This window comes from Anopheles arabiensis, chromosome 2 (genome assembly GCF_016920715.1).
Source record: "Anopheles arabiensis isolate DONGOLA chromosome 2, AaraD3, whole genome shotgun sequence".
Taxonomy (NCBI): domain Eukaryota; kingdom Metazoa; phylum Arthropoda; class Insecta; order Diptera; family Culicidae; genus Anopheles; species Anopheles arabiensis.
In genome coordinates, this window is record NC_053517.1 from 80,245,243 (window position 1) to 80,266,248 (window position 21,006).

Sequence of the window (21,006 nt, forward strand, 5' to 3'; positions counted from 1 at the left end):
TATTAGCATTTAAAGCTGGTAGCATCATTAGACAAATAAACGTAAGCATTAAAATTATATAAAAATAAAAAAAATTAAAACACTAATCTATCCCCTTGATATAATACAAAGTATCAAAAGAAGAAGAAAAAATAGGGAAACGTTCTATTCTACGTACTAAAACAAATCAAAAGTGTTGTGTACAAAACCAACCGTTATGTAGAGCACAACAAAGGAAAAACAAATAATAATAAAAACAATTCTAATCCTTTAAAATCAAACAGTACAGTAAGAAGAGGAAAAGTACAGAGAAGAAGGCAAAACTAAACAAAAGAAAAAGAAAACAAAGGTAGCAAAATGGGAAGAAAACTCAAAACTTACCCTTTCTTATTTTTGCGATAAATAGTATTAATTCTCGACGAGGAAATTTTGAATTTATTTTCAATCTGCAATGCAAAAAAGGAGAAGATAGAGACAGTGTGTAAAAAAACGGGGAAGTGGAAACAACAGCCGTCAAACGGGTATATTGTAATCGCATACGAAGACGCTGCGGTGGTAACGTATTCGTTCATGCGCTTTCAACACTTCTCATTTCTTCTTTCGGGAGGGATAAAACCATAAACTGAACAACAATTTGTGCCAATAAACAATAACCTTTCCCTGACGCGTTCGTTTTCCTTATGCGTTGAAGAATGTTAACTATTCCCCAGAGACTATTACCCCCATGGGCAGTTTTGGAAAATGATCTCCTATTTAGGTGACTTTTTTGTCATAATCGGTGAACGTGTATAACGAAACAATAATTGCATGCTTGAAACTGGATCATTTAGTTAACGTCTATAAACGTGGTGAAGAAGCACGATCCTTCTCGCAAAAAGGGTGGTGGTTTTGTGTTAGCACATTATAGCAAAGAGGCAGCACCAGCATCTATAACCTCCACTGACCACTGACATATGGCAGTGACTTTAAACGCTCATTATGATTATGCTTATATTTTAACACCTTATTTCCGTTGGCATTGAGTTGCTGCAGGTGGGTTAGTGGTGGTGGGAAGGATTGTTTTATGGCGGCGGGTTTGTGGTTTGTGTCATACCTAGTCGGCGAACTCACTTGATCCGTCCGTGACATGATCGTGCGTCAGCTTAGAAGTGCAAGGGAAAGGGCAGGACAAGCGTGGGGAGATTTTGCGGGGGGGGGGCATAGGGGAAAAAATATAACAAAAATCTTGCGCAATGTGCACTCAGCAGGCACACATTGCCGGTAGCGATTCCCATGGTTAGAGCGTAAACACTGTCAACTGCTGCTGCTTTCTAGCACGCAGCAGCTAAAGGGTTGGTTCATTCGTTAAAAAGGGTGCATATATAGATTAATCCCGTTATCACATGTAACAAACACACACAAACACACATACAAGTATTGGTTATTGGCGCAGTATTGTGTAGGACGGGGAGGTGTGGGTAAGGTGAAGAGGGGTTTGTGTATCTGGTTTATCCTTCCGATTGGTAAGAAAGAAAGAAAGAGAGTGTGAAACAAAACAATCCGTTTGCCAACGAAATGACAGCTGTCAGTCACGTGACATGGCTGGTGTCGCTTGCTAACTACTAAGTGTCACAGTGATTGGTCCTGGTGTTGGTGGGTGCCACTGTGCACGTCAGCATGACAGCCGTCATCTTATGGGGCAAATTTGGTGTGTGTGATCGTTTAAATTTGGAGAAACTGTTTTGGTGTTTTGGTTATAGAGGCGCAGGTGCGAGAAAACCCAAAAAATAGAAACACAACTAACAGTACAATCGGCAGGCAGTTGGGAGAGCTTTACGACTTAATTATTGTAGTCACTAGTGTACAGCTTCAACACTATCAATTTCAATTGTATCAAAAACTAAAAACTGCCAGCAGTTTGTACTTTGTTGAGGCTGTTTCTCTTCTTTGTCATGTGTCATAATGCAACATTCTTTAGTTTTCTTCGCAGCGATCTGTAGCAATAGGTGGATCGCAATTGCGACACTTACCGCATTCAGCAGCCCGACCGTACTCGGCGGCACGACGTGCAGGGGCGTATAGACATCCTCATTGTCCTGGCGGACGTACAGCATGACCCGCTCGCTCAGCGGCGGCGTCATCCGCTGGCGCTTGATCTGGGGCGTAAAGTCAACCATCGAGTTGGTCACCATCGAACCGTCCATGATGATGCTCGGATCCTTTTTGTCACTGCTGGAGAAGCAGAAGAAATGTGCAAAAAAGAGAGAGAGAAAGGACAAAGAAAGACCGATTAGTATCTCCTTTTTATACGATGAGCATTCGTCGTGGTAACAATCGACCACGGATATGCCACTTCAAAAAACTATCGTTCGTAAACATGGAAGTTCTAGCCGACATTTCTTTTCTTCGCGCGCTACTCACGTCGGTACGTCCGGTGGGAAGTGGTTGTGGAACTTCAGCGTTGGCGTTGCCGGTTTGTTCGCGTGCAGCAGGAACGGCGACTTGACGTTGTCCGACGTGCCGGACAGTGAGTCCGCATCGTGCCCGTAGAACTGCATATCCATCGATGTTAGCTGGAGCGAAACGCAATTGAAAAGAAAGGTTGTTAGATGAAGGTTTGCTTGCTTGGCGTTTAGACGCATCAGCACACTTTCTTGCTTACCTTATCGATGTCCTCGGAGGGCGAAAACAGGACTGGCGGTTTCATCAGATCGCTCATACCGTAAAACTCCGACCGATCGACCACGGGATGGTACAGCTCGTCCAGCTTTTTCCGCCCGGTGGCGGTCATCTTGCGCTTCGCCGCTCGCCGTTCCTCGTCGCGTGTCTTCCGTTCGGCACCCTGGTTGGTTGGTGGGGGAGAAACAATGTAAAGAAGAGTGTCATGTTAGTTGTGCCATTTGAAACAAACATCCAGAGGGGAGGTTTAGTAGTAAAAATACCCAAGACGACTTGAAAACCCCTTTCGGAGAGATATCATTTAAAAAAAGCCCCATAAAACACAAATTAAATATCCCGCTCCCGCGTCCGGCAGTGATGATGATCTCATTCGCCTGCCCGTACGTGATCTCATCTACCCCGGCAAAACTGTACAGTTTCTCAGCTCTCACAGGCAAATTATAGCTCACGGAGTGATCATTTCGGTTGCAATTGAACATTAAAGCTTCCCAGAGCACACAACCTAGAAGCAGTCGGGTGTGATGTTTTACATTTGCGAGCAAAATTTAGTAAACCGGTACTAACGCAATCCCCCCCCCCCACCTTTGCAGGCTGTGGGGGTGGTATGGGAGCCAAAAGGGGGAAGATGCTTTCGTCCCGACTAACTGTAATCTTTTCGGACCGGACCGAAGATGATGGTGGTTGTAATGCGTTTAGAAGAAGAATTTCCATGCGATTCCATAGAGAGCCTACCCGGACACTGGGCGGAAGGGCAGTGAGTGTTGTCCGAGAGTCCGCCAGAGACGATTTCGCAAATGCGCAAAGCAATCATCGTGAGCGGTGGTGCAACAAGTGAAGGCTTAACCCTCGGCACCGATACGGGGGCTCGCTCTTCCAGCACCGCACCGTTCGCGCAATGTAGATATTTTTCATTTTTATAGCACAGATTATACGAGGCTTATCTTCATTAAAAATGGCTAAAATATTGTTGCATCTATCCAGTACGGATATGAGGGGTGTGTATGAGTGCGGGTAGTAATAGGAGGGTGGTAAAACGGAGCCGAGAGAAGCTTGTGTTGCGTCGTAGCGTAGCGTTGATGGGATTATTTGCGCGCACGTCTGCCACATCCCGCACCGTTGTTGGCCTGGCTGCTTAGTTACCAAGGGCCAAAGGTATGTGTCATACACCTTTTCCTCCGCCTTGCGTTCGCCCATCGGCTAGCGCAAATGCAATGTAATTTCTACCGCTGTCAGCGGCCGTAATGGGTTTTCAAATGATTTTATTAACTCACTTCATTCGTCGCTAAACCGAGAGAGACAGAGAGAGAGAGGGCAAACGAAATGATGCGTTCAACACTGCGTGGAGTTTGAGGTTTGCTGTCTTCGGACAGCGTGAAGCGCCAAATCCCACCGACTGCACGACAAATGGCACCGTGCAGGCTCGTTTCTAATGGATTTTTTGTTTGCTTTTCGTACGAAAGGTGCGTCCTGCGCGCGGAGCGATGTGTTTTTCCATTACAGGAATTTCTTTCCCAACGGTTCGGCAGATCGAATAACAGGAACATCCATTGCTTACAGTGCCACAAAAAGGGGTCACCGGCCGACAATGTTGTGTGACCGAGGTCTCTCTAGGATGTACCGGAAACGGAGTTGTTGCAAGAATCGCGGGTGGCAGCGTTTTCTCCCTTCCCCAGCATTCATGGACCGATTAATCATTGACCGATCATGCGATCATGCGAACGATCCTTGGCACAAACCGTTCTCCATAGACGACAGACACGCACGAGTGTGCCACACACTGTGCTGCGATTTGTGTGTATGTGTGTGTGTGTGCGTTTGTGGTGATTGCGCTACATTGTCTTTAACGGCAAGCGTGTGGCTGGGGATGAAGCAGGGACATGTAACTTCGATCCGGTTGTTATCTTAACTGCACAGAGAAGGAGCGCGTCTGATGCACTTTCGCCCTCGGAAGGTGTAATTTTAACTCCACACACAGCCTCCGCAGGTCTTACTACCACCTAGTCGGGAGAGCGCACGCAATAAGAATAGCGCCCATCGGACACATCGGACGGAAGCGTATCGCTTGATCACCATCACACCACTCGGTCGCTCGGTTCGTTCCTCTCCGTACATCAAGCCGTGCATAATTTATGATTATATTAATTTCTACTCTTGCCGGCGTGTGTGCGTGCCCGAACAAATTGATCCTTCTTCCATCTTGCCTTGCCCTCCCCGCGGAATGGCTACCGCTGGGGCACGGAGCACTGCGCTCTGGAATGGGCTCGAAGGTATTCGGCCCCCTCGAGGGAAGACCACCTGTTGCAAAAGAATGGACAGGATAAGGACCGCTTGAGAGCACACACACACACACATGAGATTAGTGCACTAAATATCCATTCCCTGTGTGTGCCCCGGGAGTCATCTCGATCTGCTCTTCTTCTCTTGGTAAGCCCGTTATCCCGACAGGAGCATCAACGTAGCGAACGGGTGTGTGTGTGCATGGGCATCCAACACCAGAGAGGTATTAATTACGCGAGTCCGAGTAAGTGTCCGAGGGATGTATGTGTGTGCAACAGACACAACGCAGCTTGCCGTGTGTATTTTGACAGTTCCGTTAGTAAAGCGACAGGCTTCAGCGCTAGCCACCACCAGAGGGCGCGTATCTTCCGGCGCGGCAAACCGCCCAAGGGAGGGATCAACGCAGAGGCCGACATTTAAACAAATTTGTCCCGCGTCGGTGTTGGTGAAAATTGCTAGTGCCTCTATCCCTTTCCCTCCTCCTCATCCTCCTACTCCTCTTGGGCCACTTCGGGCAATTGTGCAGCGGAAACGATTTGCAATGATTGATGCTTGCTCGCTGCGAATGATTGACACAATAAAATGCGCACACATCTCCCTTTTTTCCGCTTTCCCTACGACTGCTCGGTGTGCCCGCGGGAAAGAATTTCCGGCTTAGTAATACTATGACGAAGGACGTTTATAAGGTTGGGAGGAGGTGCATGAGGAACAGAGGCCCGTTAGTCACATCAGCCACGGTTGATGCGTCCGACTGTTCCCCTTTTTGTTGTTTTTACGCGTACGAAACGTGGCAAAGCCTTACCGCCGAACGCGCGCGCACTGAGAGAGGATCATCTCATCATCATCCTTGTGCCGAAGGCACCCACCACCACCACCCCCTGTTCCATGGAAGCCGAACAGGAAAAGAACTGTGAAATGTGTTTTTATGATTATGATGATCATTACATTATGGAACATCTTTGTAGCGCTGGTTCGCGCGAGCACGCCCGCTCGCGCACAAGGTCTTGGTTGGTAAACGTGCGCGCGTACGGTGTGCACTGTGCAGCCTTATTTTAAAGCCATTTTCCGATGCCGCCGTGCCAGTACTAGCAGCAGCAGCAGCAGGAGCAGCAGGGCCCTTAATGAAAACGGGGTTAAAAATGGACTTATAAAATTTTACTAGCCCGCGTGAATATGCTCTCCAGGTGTTGGTGGGACGACGACCGGAACGGAGGGGGGGTTTGGTGTTATTGCACACGCGTTTTGCTGCCTGCCATCACGCGCCTGCTCGAACCGCAAATAAACGTAGTGCAAATAGAGACCATCAGGATGATCGTGCGCGGGCAGTAGCGCATCTTGCCACACGCACCCATCGCAGAGTCGTAAAATGAACGAAACGGTCCCCGCCATCATTGCGCACCAAAGGGAGGGAGGGATAAGAAGAAGAAGAAGAATCTTCCATCTTCCCCCTTGCCCGTGCCGTTGACTCTGTACCGCAGAGAGTAAATGGAGTTAAATTGCAAATTACAGCATAAAATATGGGATTGCCCACAGTACCCCACCAATGGTTGTAGAGGTGCTCCTGTGCTTGTGTCCAGTGAATTTGCTGCTGCTGCTGCATTGGGTACACAAACAAAAAAACTGGAAGGAAACGATTTTATGCACTTGAACCGTTTGCTGGCGGGAGAGAAAAGGCTGCCACCATAAATGCATCGAAGTTAGTAGTGCAAGATTTTTACGACCGATTCTCGTGCGTTTCCATTAAGCGCGGCCGACTCCAGCAGGAGGAAGCGGCTAATCACATGAATGGGAAGCGTTATTTTCTTTCATTCGTTTGGGGAAGATGGTTTATTCTTCTTCTTATTCTTGTATGAATGATCAAAGTTCCTGTCACGAGCAAACGCATGAGCAGCCTTTTCCCGCTTCTTAATGGTCCGAAAAGTCCATCACTCATTTGCTCAAGGGTTGTGGATATGAAGTGATGATTATGATGTACCACAGATTCTTTTGTCGTTACTCATTTTTTGCACCAGGTTTCAAGGAGCGAATTATTTTGCAGAAGCGCTGTAAAATTATTGCCATAAAGCAGACCACACTTGATGTTGCCGGACTTCAAAAGAATTAAAAGTGTTTTAAAGCTTAAGCAAACGCTGTAGAGCTCTTATTATACTTTATGTTAGAGCTTAATTCCTCTCAGATTGATCACAATCTATTCTGAAGTTTACTAAAGTTATTTGAAGTAAGCCTCCCGTAAAAAAGCTAAAGAATTGTTTAACCAGATAGTATAAAAAACCTTCCGGTGACCTTCCCGTTACTCCACACTCGCTCAGAATGCCCCGTAGGGACGTCAGCTAGGAGCAGCGGCGAAACATTAAAACATCATCCCGGGCACTATCTCCCCCCCCCACAGTGCGACGGAGTGCAGTAGACGCAGCGATAAATTTACACCCCATTTAATGTTGTCCCCTGCAGCAGGATGATGCCCTCCTGTCCGAGGCGTGACGCGCGCTGATGCGCGGTTAGGAATGGGCCATGAAGAGAGAACTATATCGCGAGCGTCCGACCGCCTGTCGCACGTTGTTTGTTGCCTGCGGGGGTACAGAGCTCGGCCAAACGGCACACGCAAGGTGCCATTTCGCTACTTTACGTGCATGTCGTTGTGGTGGGGTGTGTAGTGGTTTATGCAACGAGAAGCCAGCGGGAAAGGCTCTTTACATAATGTGATTAGTGAATTTTTCACCTTCGCCCGATCAAGCAGCGATCTTCCAGCTGGATTTGGTTCTAAATGAGCGCTGTCGCTCGCTCTTCTTGGCTCATCGATTATACCCTCCATTTCGCTTCTCCCCACATAGAGCCAGGTCATTACATTATCTAAGTGGTGAGAAGAGCCTACCGTTTCGCAACGCGCATAAACACTTCCATAAATACGGCGCACAGTCCACAGTGGTATTGCGCCCCCAGGGGGCTCTAGCCGCCGAGCCACGGTAGCCAACCACAGTCAGCCACATACAATGAAGTGCGACCGCGACACCCAACGCCAGGCGATGCAATTGCGCACGGTTAGGGCCAGTGCGGTATTAGGAGGGCCACCACAACAAACGCTGGGGCAATGCAACATGAAAGAATAATGGGATTTTAATAAACATTTACCGAGAAGGACGGATGAACGGTTGGGCTACATTTACGCCCCTACGCCCTGCGGCGTCACTTCGGCGTCAAGCGATGTCCGGAGGGCGGGAGAGACGGTGGAATGCAGATATGTGCAAACACACATACACACACGCACCTTCATGCACGCAATTATTCCAGCAACATAAGCATTATGTTGTCTTACATTCATCATAATCAAAAAGACGCTGCGCTTGCGCTGGCCGCTCGATGGATGGATGCATGTGTGTTTACTGCCCGGGAGTTTCCAAATTCCATTTTCATAGCAAAAGTGCAACAAATTTATTATGCTCGGTTGCAAGTTAAAAAGCATTGACGATAAAACTGTAGAATGAAAAACAAAAGCTCAAAGCTCTCCCCAAAAAAAAAACCTGAACCAACGGCACGCACTTTCGCTCGTAATAGCCGCGGCCGTAGAAAGCAGCATCGACAGAATCGTGAGAAACACATTAAGCCGGCAAATAATCCTTTGAAATGAGTGCATTTTTACGAGCGCAAACTATGCAGGCCCGGTACACAATGCACGATGATGCATGTAAACGCACACAAACAGTCGGGCTTAAAATAAAAATTGAAAAGAATACGCCTTAAATAAGAACACCTTCTTTCTTTTGCTCTCTTGCACCGGTGGCTGAGTTTGTGCAGAAACATAACATTGAAGAAGAATAATAACAAAAAACCATTTGGAAAAAGCAATGTGTGTAAAGAGCAATGGTATAAGCTGAAAGAGCAAAACAGCAAGGAATAACAGCAAGCAAAAAAAACCATTCCGGTTACGGTTTTTAACGTAGAGGTTTTTATGCTTTTTACACCTTACAGCTCGCCACACACTTGTTTGTGCACACTTCATCCCGTTTTCCTGCACGGGAACTGCACGGAAGATTATGGACGGTGGTAAATTGTTCCCGTAGTTTTGAAAACTTCCTTTCTTCATTTCATTTTTCCTCTTTCGAGTGCACCGGACTCTGCACCGGGTGTGGAAACAGCGCTGCTTCTTTTCACACACACGCAAGAAGTTTGTCATATTTTGACACTTTGCATCCGACACGCGTAATTGGCAATTTTCGGCTCTCCACTAATGGATGTGATGTTCAGAGCGTTTGGTTTGTGAATGGTATTTCAACAAAACGCGTTCGTAATGACTGGCAGTGCAGTGTGGAAAGTGCCCCAACTAACGGCCTATTCCATCCACTTGTCATTCGTCTCGCATTCGTCGCGGGGTTCGTCGCTTACTGTTGAAGTCTTTTGTAGTCGCCTGCCCGTTGGCTGCCTTGCTGGCTAAAGCGACGCATTAATTTCGACCCGAATCGATGGCCGCTGCTTCTTATCATGCAAATGCACACATAAATATTGCACTAACCCCCCGAATTCACTGGAAAAAATGCTTCCCTCCTGCAGTGACTCGAGAGGCCCCCTTAGAGTGTGCACTTCAAAAGGAAAGGAAGCATAGATCTAATCGCGAATACCATATATATATTTATTTCGTCGTTATACTCGATGTGTGATCGACCTCAAGAGACTGCCTCCTTTAGAAGAGGCCATAATAATACTATCTCCTCTGGGTCGAATTCGTATTTGAAAGAAATATTAAATAGCCAACACGCATCGCACGTTTAGTGTTGCGAAGAGGCGCTCGATCTGGTTGCAAAGGTGAAGTAGAGATGAATGGCGGCATTGTTGATGAATCGAGCGCGCCCAACTGAACTGGACCGTCTAGGGAACGCTACTGCACGCACCAAGACCTTCCATCCTAGAACGCGGAGCTGATTTTGCCATAGACATTTTTGCATAAATATTCAATCGCGCTCTCGAAAGCTCGCCGAAGGATGGGTTATCTCGGTTAGATTCCTCTTTCGCGTTATCAGCGTGCCATAAATCACAAAAATGATGCCAATAATTTACATACGAGCGGGGAAGTGCTTTAGTTTGGCAGACTGGTCGCGTTTGGAAAGCACTTTTGATAGGAACGGCCAAATCAGAGACTAAGCACAAAAGCTGGCCTCTGAAGACCCTCCGCATCACCAACCGGTGGTTGGATGTTGATATCGGGGAAAAATTAAAATGTTGCAACCATCAGCAATCGGCCGACACATCCATCACTAATCTTGCAGGGATAATGTGTTGATTTTAGCGTTTCTGCTAGCAAAGCCCTAACGATGTTCCAAACGAAACGCATGCGCTCCATTCGCAAGAGAAAAGGAAAAAATAACTGATCGCAAACCAGGATTAGCGCAGCGATCGTCGATGCCTGTGGAGGGTCAGAAATTTATTAGCCTCACACAAAGATCGATCAAGCTCGGCACAAGAAGCGCACACACGAAGCGACCATTCTCCACCAACACCAAGGTGGATGAGGGTATGCGGAGGATCAGATAGGATATGGCGTCTCCTTTTCGCCCATTCCCTGCAGGGCTTTGTGTAGCAACAAGTGAACCACCACACCGTCGTATCATATCGCGGACGCTGGGGGTATTTAACAGATTTATTAGAAAAAACAAGGAATCTCCTGGCCGTACCGTACAGGTGAGCAGTACCAAACACTCTCCCGACGGGCCCCGAGTTGTGGTCCGGGGCTTGACTCTTTGGCCCCGTTCATAAATCTTGTGCCGATAGGAAGGAAGGAAAAAAACGCGTCTTGCGCTTCGGGCGGTCAGTTTTATATATTTTATGGGCTGCCGAAACTGAGCGCGCAGATGGATATCTTAATTTAATGCTCCCATAAAGCTTGCCGTGGAGAACACACGATCAAAGAAAAAGAAAAAAAACACACACACACACACACAATCAAACGAGAAATAGAGAAAGAAAGCAGAGATGTGAAAAATAAGGATAAAGCTCCCAAAAGGTTCTTACAACAAAATATGTAAAGAAAAAACTGTGACAAAACATACTGAATTTACTGCAATAAAAGTTTTGCTGAAAGCATCCGGCCAAGCATATCCATTTGTAAAGGAATAAAAACACACACTTGTAATGATTCTTAACCGTCCACGCCGTTTCCTTGTTTTGCAATGTTTCTGCCGTTTTTGGATGCCGAGGTGAGCGAACAGCAAAAAAAAAGGTCGAATTCCTTGCCTGTCCACAATCGAACGGACGAAAGAATAACAAGCGAACGAATATTTAAAAACATTAAGTATAGAAAAAACAAGAAACGGAAGTTCAATCCATACGGCTCATTAGCGACAAACCTGCGACATGGTACAAGAACGATACCAGCCAACAGCAACAACCCAAGAAGTATGACGATCGACCGAGAAGAAATAAGAAGCAGAAGAAGAAGCAGCAAGCTGGACACACCGGGGTTGTCGGACACTCGGAAATGTCAGAACATTGCTAATATCTGACGATGTGCGAATGTAATGAGGCAAAAAGAGGGACAACCGTTCGCGCAAGAAAATCCAACCCTTGAGACCTGTTCGCTGCTCTACGATCCTTCATTTGGCGACACATCTGGGCGGTGGTCGGGGGATGTCGACCCTTTTTGCTCCGCTCTCGTTGTGTTTGCTACACATTGGAACGCGAGCGTGTGCGTGTGTGTGTGTGTGCTGCGAGAGTGCGCACAACGTACACAAAACGGCACACACCATCTATCAATGTAGTCTGCTTCCTTTTCAGAAATCATGACTTGCGGCCATTATCGCTTCAATAAAATTTATTGAAAAATTGTTACCACCGTCGCGAAATCTAGGGGAGCGTGGGGGCAGGCCAGGGGCGCGGGATAACACTCGGTCACGCCATCAGGCCGGGGCGGATGCTGGCGTAGCGACCGGGCCGATTGCGGCTGCTTGTTTATTTTTACGATATCGGCGCTGACAAGCGGTCTCAGGACTCTACACGCGCGCGTCTGTGTGTCTGTGTGTGTATGTGCCTGGGAGCGATATTTACAAGTGTGTCGCGCGATTGTGGCCCAACTGCCATCTCGAACCTCCGCTCCGCCTTCCCCTCCTTTACGATATAAAGTTTTATGCATTTTAATCCCCGCTTCGCCAACTCACAGCGAAGAAGTTCAATTTACAGAATGCGTACGTGGTACATGTCGAAATATTGTGAATGGAACCACTAGGGAGCCTTTTCCCACCTCTCTCCTTTTCCCGGTGATGTCCCGAGCGCCATCTGTTGGGATGTGTCGCGCCCCCTCGATGCGCCATCTCGAGGCGGGCAGTTATCGCATGTACTACATGTGTACTTAGCTTAAGCGATTGGGGTTGAAAAGTGACCATAAAGCGGGTTCTTGCGTCTCGTCGGAGTGCCCTCCGGAGTCTGCGTTCGGGGCAACGTATTCCAGACGGAGGAGGAGAGAGAGAGAATAACAAACCGATTGGAAAGATCATTCATTAAGGAGTTGTCCGAATGGTGATAAAAAATAAAACCCACAAACAGCATCCACCAACGGAGCGCGCAATCTTTCCCATGGGGATAGCAGAGACAAGGTTTTCAATTCGTCATTAGCGCCATGTCGCTACCGCTAGAATGCGCAGCATCTGCTGCTGCTGTCGCCGTTGCATCTTGCAATAATGTGCACGGTTGGCATGGCAAACGTTGACTACCGCTGCTACACACCGGCAGCCCAGTAGTGTCTCCTCCCGGCAGTGCGGCGATAAAAATGAATAATTAATATATAAATGGCTCAATTAAATGATTTTATAATGGGACGCGCAGGAGCGGGCAAGAATGTGGCGCTGGCGATAGTTTTCATTCCTTGCACGAACCTTCCTTTTTTGCGTTATTTGCGCCTTTGGAAATTCAGCCATCACAAGGCTCACGGGGCAGCGTTGGAGGGGAACAGTGTCACTGGACGCTGCTGGTACTGAAAAATGTGCTGTGCCCTCTGTCCCTCACAGGCCGGTGCAATTAAAACTAATCAGTATCGTGAATATGCACTCGTGTCCACTGCCTCTCTGTCGCCTGGTCTGCCGGTCTCGCTCTGGCAGATCTCCGAAGGATGCCTTCGGGGCATCGAGATATTCAATGACAATGTACACCTTCCGCTGCATAGACAGAGCTCGGGCGCGGGATTTAAGCCATCCAAACCCTTTCGTAGGACCAACCACCTCCTGGCCCGTTCCTCCCAGTATCGGAAGGTGTCACTCCTCTACAGCTAAACCCTGAGCTGAATCCGCCCGTGCTTTGCTTTCATTTTATCATCTAGACGGCAGAGGGACGCCGTGTGCGATTTTGCATAAACATTTCTTATTAATTTATTCAAATTAGTTCGCACCGTGGTGGTGGTAAGAGGAATGCAGAGCAGGAGGCTTACTAGCTTGGGAGCAAAAAGTCATTATGCATACTCCCCAGCTTCGCTCACATGTACGCATATCACGCCATCGCGCGTTCGTGTGACAACAGGCGCACCGGGAAAGCCTGGCCTGGTGTCCAGTATGGGTGATTTGTTCGCTCCATTAGAGATTTACCTTTCTGGTCGAGCCTAGCATCAAAACGTTGTCAAGGAAGCGATACTACTCGATGCGAGGACCACTCTCCTTAGCAAGTGTCAGCAGCGGATCAGCAGCGCCCGTGGCCAAAACGGTGCTGCCGTCTTTTGAACACCCTATTTTTTGACACCTGTCAAACGTCTTAATCGAAGGTCTTACGACATCGTTGGGTCTTACCGCTACCTGGCGCACGGGTGACACACAAAGCGTGCAAACAACACACGCACCGTCATCCGCCAGCTGGTCGGATGACAGCAACAACGCATCCACCGCACAATATTACGCGCGCGGAATGCCCTCGGGGGTGAATTTCCGAGCGAGCCACCGCGGACCCAACGGTATTGTGTTACTGTTTTCGTCCGCCCCAAAAACGGTGAACAAATTCTGGCCCCTTTGCGAAGGTTTCGGTTTCGTAAGCGGTTCGAAGAAAGTGGCGCTGGCAAATGACGCCGGTACACACCATTAGGGCGCCGTAATGAGATCGCCGATAAGTCGGTGCGGGCTTCCACAAACAAGCGTCCGAAATATGCGCGTTTCTCTCCTGGTCTATTAGTATGCGTGTGCGTGTGTCATTTTGACGTTCCCGATAGCGATCGCGGACGATGGAAACCATACAAAGTATGATATTTATTGTACGATCGAATGACAGTCGCTCGTTCCAAGATATCCATTCAAATCTAAATGGCAGGAAAACAAAACGCAAGTCGCCCCATCGCTTGCTAGCGCCCCCTGCCGACAAATCTACACAACCAATCCGATCTACTATTCAGAGAGGCGGCAGACGATCTGCTTCTTGCGCACAGTGCGATTAATTTGATTTGTTTTCATCGATGGCCGTTTTTGTGGTTGCACTTGTGTGCACTTGCGTTATTCATTCTCATGCGCTGCTCACACGGTTAACCTTCGGCATCGTTGGGGAAAAGATTGTGATCAAACTAGCAGATAGAATGTACCGAGAGGGGGACCCCTATCTTGACCATCATATGCTGCGGATGTATACCATCGGGTGAACGGTTTGCAACGGCACGACAAGGAAGCTTAGCCATCTGGAATGGGCACATCTAAATTGATGATCCACTTGGGAAGGGTATGCAAACTGCACCCACCGGCAGCAGCAGCAGCAGCAGCAGCTAGAAAGCTCGGCCGGCCGAAGGTTAGTGTGACGCGACCGAGAGTGTGTATTTATGCAAATCGTCTTGTCGGTTTTCTCGGCACCAGTCCTTTGGACATACGGATTTCCTACGAGAACATGACCATTTATATTAAGCTGCAGTTGGGGGAGCTGCAGGGAGGGCAAACTGTCTCAAGTGCAGCGCGCGAGTGACGATAATAATTATTTTTTATCGATCCTTCTTTACGGAGCGGATCGAATGTCCGTAAAGCGGGTGAGTTTAATATTTGCTCCAGCTGCATTATGACTTCATCCGCTAGATGACACTTTGAGCGAGCGAGCGAGAGAGCGAGCGTTTGGTGTGAAACACTTATCCAAAGGTTTTTTTGTGGGTAAGCTAGCAACGCACACTTTGTGAGTGTTTTACACTCCAAAAGTGTCACAAACATGGCGAACTAGGGGGGCGGACGGACTTTGCGCTCGCTGCAATTGCGATCGTTTCTTAATTAGAGCACTAGATGACGCAGCACTAGGTTCATCGATCGGGAGGAGGGGCCCCGTTTAATGGTTCGCGATTTGTTGCAGCTTAAGTGACAGCTTGCATTACACATCCGTACCCACTATGGAGATGTCCTTCCAAGTGTGTGTGTTTGTGTGTGTGTGTTAGTTAGAGGACACAGTTTATTGAACCGACGCCACGATGCCGCAATCTCGAGCACCGTTTGCGGTATCCACTTACCGCGCCAACCGCGAGCAAAAGGAATCGAAGGAATCGATCGATTTAACCTCGAGCGCACGAATGCGGCCGATTTTTGCACTACCGCTGCGGCCATTTTGTGTGTGCCGTGTGTGCGACCGTGCGTGAGTACGTGCGTGGTTTCTGTTTTGTGCCACCGCTTGTGGCCGCAACTTAATCGCTTGCGTGGCCCGACCTCACACGCACGCACCCACCGGATGACAACAATCGAACGTTTCGCAATGCGGGACGACAAAGGCGGCACCCGGTCCCGGGCGACGTCTCTTCCGAAAACACCCGCGCGCCCCGTGGTGCCCCGCAACGCACAGTAGCCATAGTCTGCCGGACCCCGGGTCGGGCCAATTTCGGTCCAATGTCCCTTTAATGAGCTGTCGTTTCATCAATTATAGAACAAATTGCGTATAATTGCGTAGCGACGATCGGCGAGCGTCGTCGTGATGGTGGTTCGATCGAGCGAAGGCACGCACGCACACAACGTGCCACCGCTGTTTACGAACACACAAAGAGAACACACCTCGCGATTTGCAGTGTCAGGTAGAGGCAGTGGTGGTGGTGGTGGTGGTAGTGTGCAATTTTGATCGAACCGATCGATGCCCATCGCTCCACGGTGACACGGTGCACGGGTTGGGGACTAGAGGCGCTAGTGGCCAGGCGCTTAATCGATTAAGTTAGGCCGATCCCGAAAGGGCATCATCGCTGTGAGGGGCGAAAGCTCATACAACAATGTGTCCTTCTCCCCGCTCGACCAAAACAGTTCACACGTGTCCTGCGGCACTGGGAGCCGCGTCACGTCCTGCAGTTTCCTCGCTGTAGAAGGCTTTAATAAATTGAATCAGGAGCGGTCCCGCACGCGGGCAGCGCGTCCGGCACGATCATCATCGATCGATGATGAAGTATCAACATAAAATTATCATTCATTTGCATTTGCGAGAGTCTTTTGTCGCCTGGAGGCTTTTAGAAAGGGGTCTGGCACGGTGGTGGCCGGGTTCACCGGCATCCACGGTGGAGCGGCGTGTAAACTATATCTCGAGAAGTATGTCATATTAAAATACATATTAGATTTTATATCGACTGACCGGCTGCATATAAATCAAACGGACGGACAACCACAGTTTAGTGTCTTGGGATTATATGGTCAACTTTGCACAATATCAAGTCGTCTCGAAGCGTATGCAAATTGCAGCCTACACGGAAGAGGCAAGACAAATTCTACATGTGCTGACAAATGTCAAAGTAATTGGCTATTGGGATCTACTCTGGAGGTACTCCGTGTGTAGATGTGGCACACAATGTCTCTTCTAATGTTTCATCTAGGACTTACCTTATCACAAAAGACTTTGATTTGACAGTAACCTCGATGGAAAACACTAGTATCACGCGGATCTTCGAACGTATCGATTTGGAGGTGCAGCGGTAAACCCTGGAAGGAGAAAAAAAATGGAAGAAAGAAACATTAGTTGATGATGCGTTAAACGTTCCAAACACTTTACACGACTTAAAGCTATTAATTTTAAAATCAACTCCAATATCGATGCTAATGAAGGGTCTCCTTTCTTTTTAGGTACTTTAAGGTATCCCCCGCCAGAAGATCCTAGATAAGAATGGTTTGTTCCGTGTTTTTTTTGTTCTGAAACAAATCTCACGTTAACGAACGAACGGGAAGTCGGAATGTTTAATACGAACATGACCCCACGGCTGACCATAGCACTGCACCAAAGGATCAAGACCAGAGAATCCTTTTTTCCCATTTCCATGCGCCGCTTTCCCTTTGATTCGCTCCCTGCGCGTCCAACTCCGCGTAAACGGAGGGGGTTTTTTATTTAATTTTACTTTATTTTATCACCAGCCGTCATTGATTTGTCTTCTCACACCGCCTTCGCTTATCCTCGGTTTCTCTTCTTCAGGTCTTCCGCTTCTTACGACTGCCGACTCTTGTTGTATAATGGATTTCTTCGGTACGCTTTGCCCACTGGTTCTTCCTGCCCTCTGTCTGCTGCGTGTTCCGTGTGTGTCTCTCCCTTGGGACATTGGAGAACACCTGTCGGTTTGTTGCTTCGAAGCCTGCCAGGAGAGGAGAAGCTGAGGGAAGTTCGCAGTTCCCAGCACCAGAGCAAGTTCCCACCAGCGAGGCTGAAATAGGGAAGGATTGTTTCGCCTCCCTACCCTATCATCCCGAGACTCAAGCTGAATCTCTTTTCTCTTATGATTATAGATATTATAATATGTTCATTCATGGATTTATCTCAAATGACAGGCAGATAAAAATTGTTGATTTTTCTCGTCTGACCGTTGACTTCCCGCGCCGATTGGGGAGGCAAGGTAGGCGCACCGATCCGATTTCGGTCGGTGTGCCGGCGGAGGTGCTCCGTGTGTTCCCGCGGCCGTTTCGAATCGTCCACTATTTAGTCTCGTCAGCAGCGTTTGTCTGGTTTTGTTTCTATCTGCCCACCGAACCTCCAGCTTCTCCATTCGTTACAAACTACCTCCGCGCGATTGACTCTACAGCTCGCCTAAGGGTTCGCCGTCGCACCTATCAGGGAGCTACTTGCTGCTGCTGTGCTGCTGGGCCCAGGCGCAAAGACGTCCGTACCGAGAATCGGACCTTTAACTATGCGGGTCTTGAAAGCCATCATAATGTAAAATAAATAAACCGTAGGATTCTTGTTGCCCGCTATCTCGATGTTACATCTCTCGCTATCCATCCATCCCGGTTGGGATTGGTGGAATTTCTCCCAATAGAAGTGACCCACCGGAGCAGCAAAAACAAAAGCCAGCTAGAGGACGTAGAGCGACTCCCCACCACCTCCGTTGTGTACTCCCATCGAGATTGTACGATCAAATGTCAAAAGTCTTCAACACCAACCGAACGACATGACGCTCCACCCTCGCATACCTTTCTCGCCGTGTTTGGCCGCCGTGGCTGGGCTTTTGGGAGTATTAATCTGTCTACATCTACCTTTTGCATTGCCCAAGCAAGTGGAATATCGAGCGCATGCGCGCAACTGCGCTAATTGGGTACGCAGGTACCAACACAGAGGTAAGGAAAACTCCAGGAGGACGCAGAAATTGGGCATCCCTCCGAAAATCAAATCGCTTTCGATTGACATGCTCCAGATGTGAGTACCGAGATAACGTAGCGGGGACGGTGTGTTCGGAACATCATGTGCAGAAAAAAAAATAACACCAATGGGAAACGATAGCGATCGAGTGGCTGGCGGGGCAACCGCAGGCTACGCGCACGCCTGGTAGCCAAACAGAAGGTATCTCGTCAACTCGTCAGCTCTCCGCGACCTCGATCCACGCGTGATGGCGGACTTCCAAATGTGTGCGAGTGCTCAGACGTTTGATGTCCGATCAGGCGATCTGAGATTCCAGCAGAGGGTTGGTGGAAATTCGAATAGTTATATCATTATTAGCATAACACACGCATAGACAAACTCACACACAGAGATAATAAACGAGTCACCTCGGACTTGGAGCCCCTACATGACCCCGCGACGCAAACGTCATGGGAACTTAGCGTCAGTGTCCACAGATCGTTTCCGCTACGGCTTTCAGTGTCTAGGAAGTGTCGTGCACATTAAGCTTTGGGGATTTCGGTTCATATTTGAGTGACTGTGGTGCTGCCCTCTGCCTGCTTCTTCCGCTTAACCATCCCCTCCACAACAAAGTAGGCGCAATTTGTATCTTTCCCACTTCTTCTCGGTGCTTATCGAAATGCAAAAAAAAACGCGATCGAAACGCAAAACAGTATTGAAAGTTTTAATCTTGTCGTTAATTACTAGAAAAATGTATTGATCAATCAACGGCGTATTCTGACATTTTGCTTGCCACGCACCGTTTCATGGCCACAGCGATGGCTTCATTATACGATTGCCTGCAGCAGCAGCCGTCCGAACAATCGGGACGGAAATGATCGGATTATGATAGTGGAAGATGGTGGATTAAAAGTTTTTTTTGTTTTATGCTTACACTGGCGAATACTGTAGGCGATGTGTTCCAGTGACTGCAAAAAAAAAAGTCGGTTTGGACAATTTGCAAGCAAAAACAGTGAACAAAACCAACAGAATACCATCCCCAACTCGAAACCGTAACGCCAAACATGGTAAGCTTAGGTGGTGGTGGTGTTGGTACTGGTACCGGGGGCCTTAGATTAGCACATTTTATACGGCCATTTTCAAATAGGCTTTGTGGGCTTTGAATAATGACAGACAACTGGGCAGTAAAATGTCAAGTGGAATTGATGGTCGCTTTTAATTCGACGCAATTCATTTCGGGTGGACGCAGTGGTGGTTTAGCTGCAATAAAGCTGTGGCTGTGTGTCACATAGAGTGTGGCGCGGGAACACACATTCTCAATAAGACACTCATTTATTGCCAGCAGATGGCGGCACCGCCGAGTGCGGCGGGAGGATGGATTATTTAAGGTTCATTCAAAAATATATGATCATCATTAGTTATGGCGCATTTTAGGAAAACCCTACACCACGAGAAGCTCTCTACGCGCAAGATTAAGTGACGCTTCGTTTTACCATCTCACATTACACGAACACGAATGTATGAGTGGACGCGTAAGTAGGGACCCTCTTGCCCCCACCATTATGGGTCATAAATTATACTCCCTTTTTTGCCTGCACTCTTTCTCTATCTCTCTCTCGGCATTCTTTCCCCTTTTGCCTGGGAGGGATTGCGCGAACCGTGCGCGAGTACTTGCTGCACCTAACACGTAATTGCTCATTATCAATTTCAACGTAATTTGCCGATGATGAACAAATAATCATATAATGATAATGATCCAACCCGCGAGCAGAGAACGAGGGATGGTTCGCGATCGTTGCTTCGCTCCATTTTCACGTACGGCTTGAACCTTTGCGAACAGTACGGCAACATGGCAGAGCCTTCGGCAGAGCTTAAGGCTTTAAAGGAGGCAGCACTTACTCCTTGAGGCGCCTAGCCTCGCCGATTCGATGGTCATTGAAACTGGACCTTCACAAAGCATTGGTTGCTGCAAACATACACTCTCACCTTCTCCTTGTGCGCGCGATTCATTTTCTTCAAAACATAGCAAACATCATCTGTGCAAAAGCAGAGGGAAGCAGATGGAGAGAAACCATCTTCTCATGATGACAGCCGGCAACTAACTACCCGCTACTCAATCATTCAAACCTGTCAGCGAAAGCGACCCCGAAGCTGGGGCGTGTGCGTGTGTAGTGTACGGTTTTTTGCTCAACCCAACCCCTGGCTGGCCCGGCTGCGGATCCTAAAACATCTTCGCAATGGGCGCAGACAAAAAATAAAGACTGGGGCATCCCCCCTCCGGTGAAAACGCGTGAAAGTGCACAAACGGCGGCACCTGGCACGCCTTATAGATTGATATAGGCTGGCTGATGAGGTAGATGGGAAAAGATGGAAGTTCCTCTCGTCGGTAGCGGGAAAAAAGGGAAAATAAATAAATAATAATAATACATCGCTTAGCGATAGCTCCACTTGCCACAAGCCGATCGATCTCTCTGGATGCCTGGGTGGATGACGTACGCTTGAAAGGCGACGCCGGACCCACACCCATTACGTACCGTCCTACCGAATGCGCTCGTTCAAATGCGATCGATCCCGAAGATGTCGACAGAGGGAGCTAGCTAGCGAGCG

At 48.2% G+C, this 21,006-nt stretch overlaps 1 protein-coding gene across 4 annotated transcripts in view; it reads right to left on the bottom strand.

The window, feature by feature from the left end:
* Positions 1-21,006, bottom strand: part of LOC120903479 (protein grainyhead) — a 186,445-nt gene that overhangs the window by 4,534 nt on the left and 160,905 nt on the right. For 2 of the 4 annotated variants that reach the window (XM_040312952.1, XM_040312933.1), the window contains 5 exons: positions 16,683-16,781; positions 2,621-2,800; positions 2,380-2,531; positions 1,989-2,190; positions 361-425 (listed from right to left, as the gene is read on the bottom strand). In XM_040312952.1, coding sequence (XP_040168886.1) covers positions 361-425; positions 1,989-2,190; positions 2,380-2,531; positions 2,621-2,800; positions 16,683-16,781 — 698 coding nt within the window. The remainder of the gene's footprint in view (positions 1-360; positions 426-1,988; positions 2,191-2,379; positions 2,532-2,620; positions 2,801-16,682; positions 16,782-21,006) is intronic. The other 2 variants (XM_040312942.1, XM_040312960.1) reach the window with 2 other exon arrangements.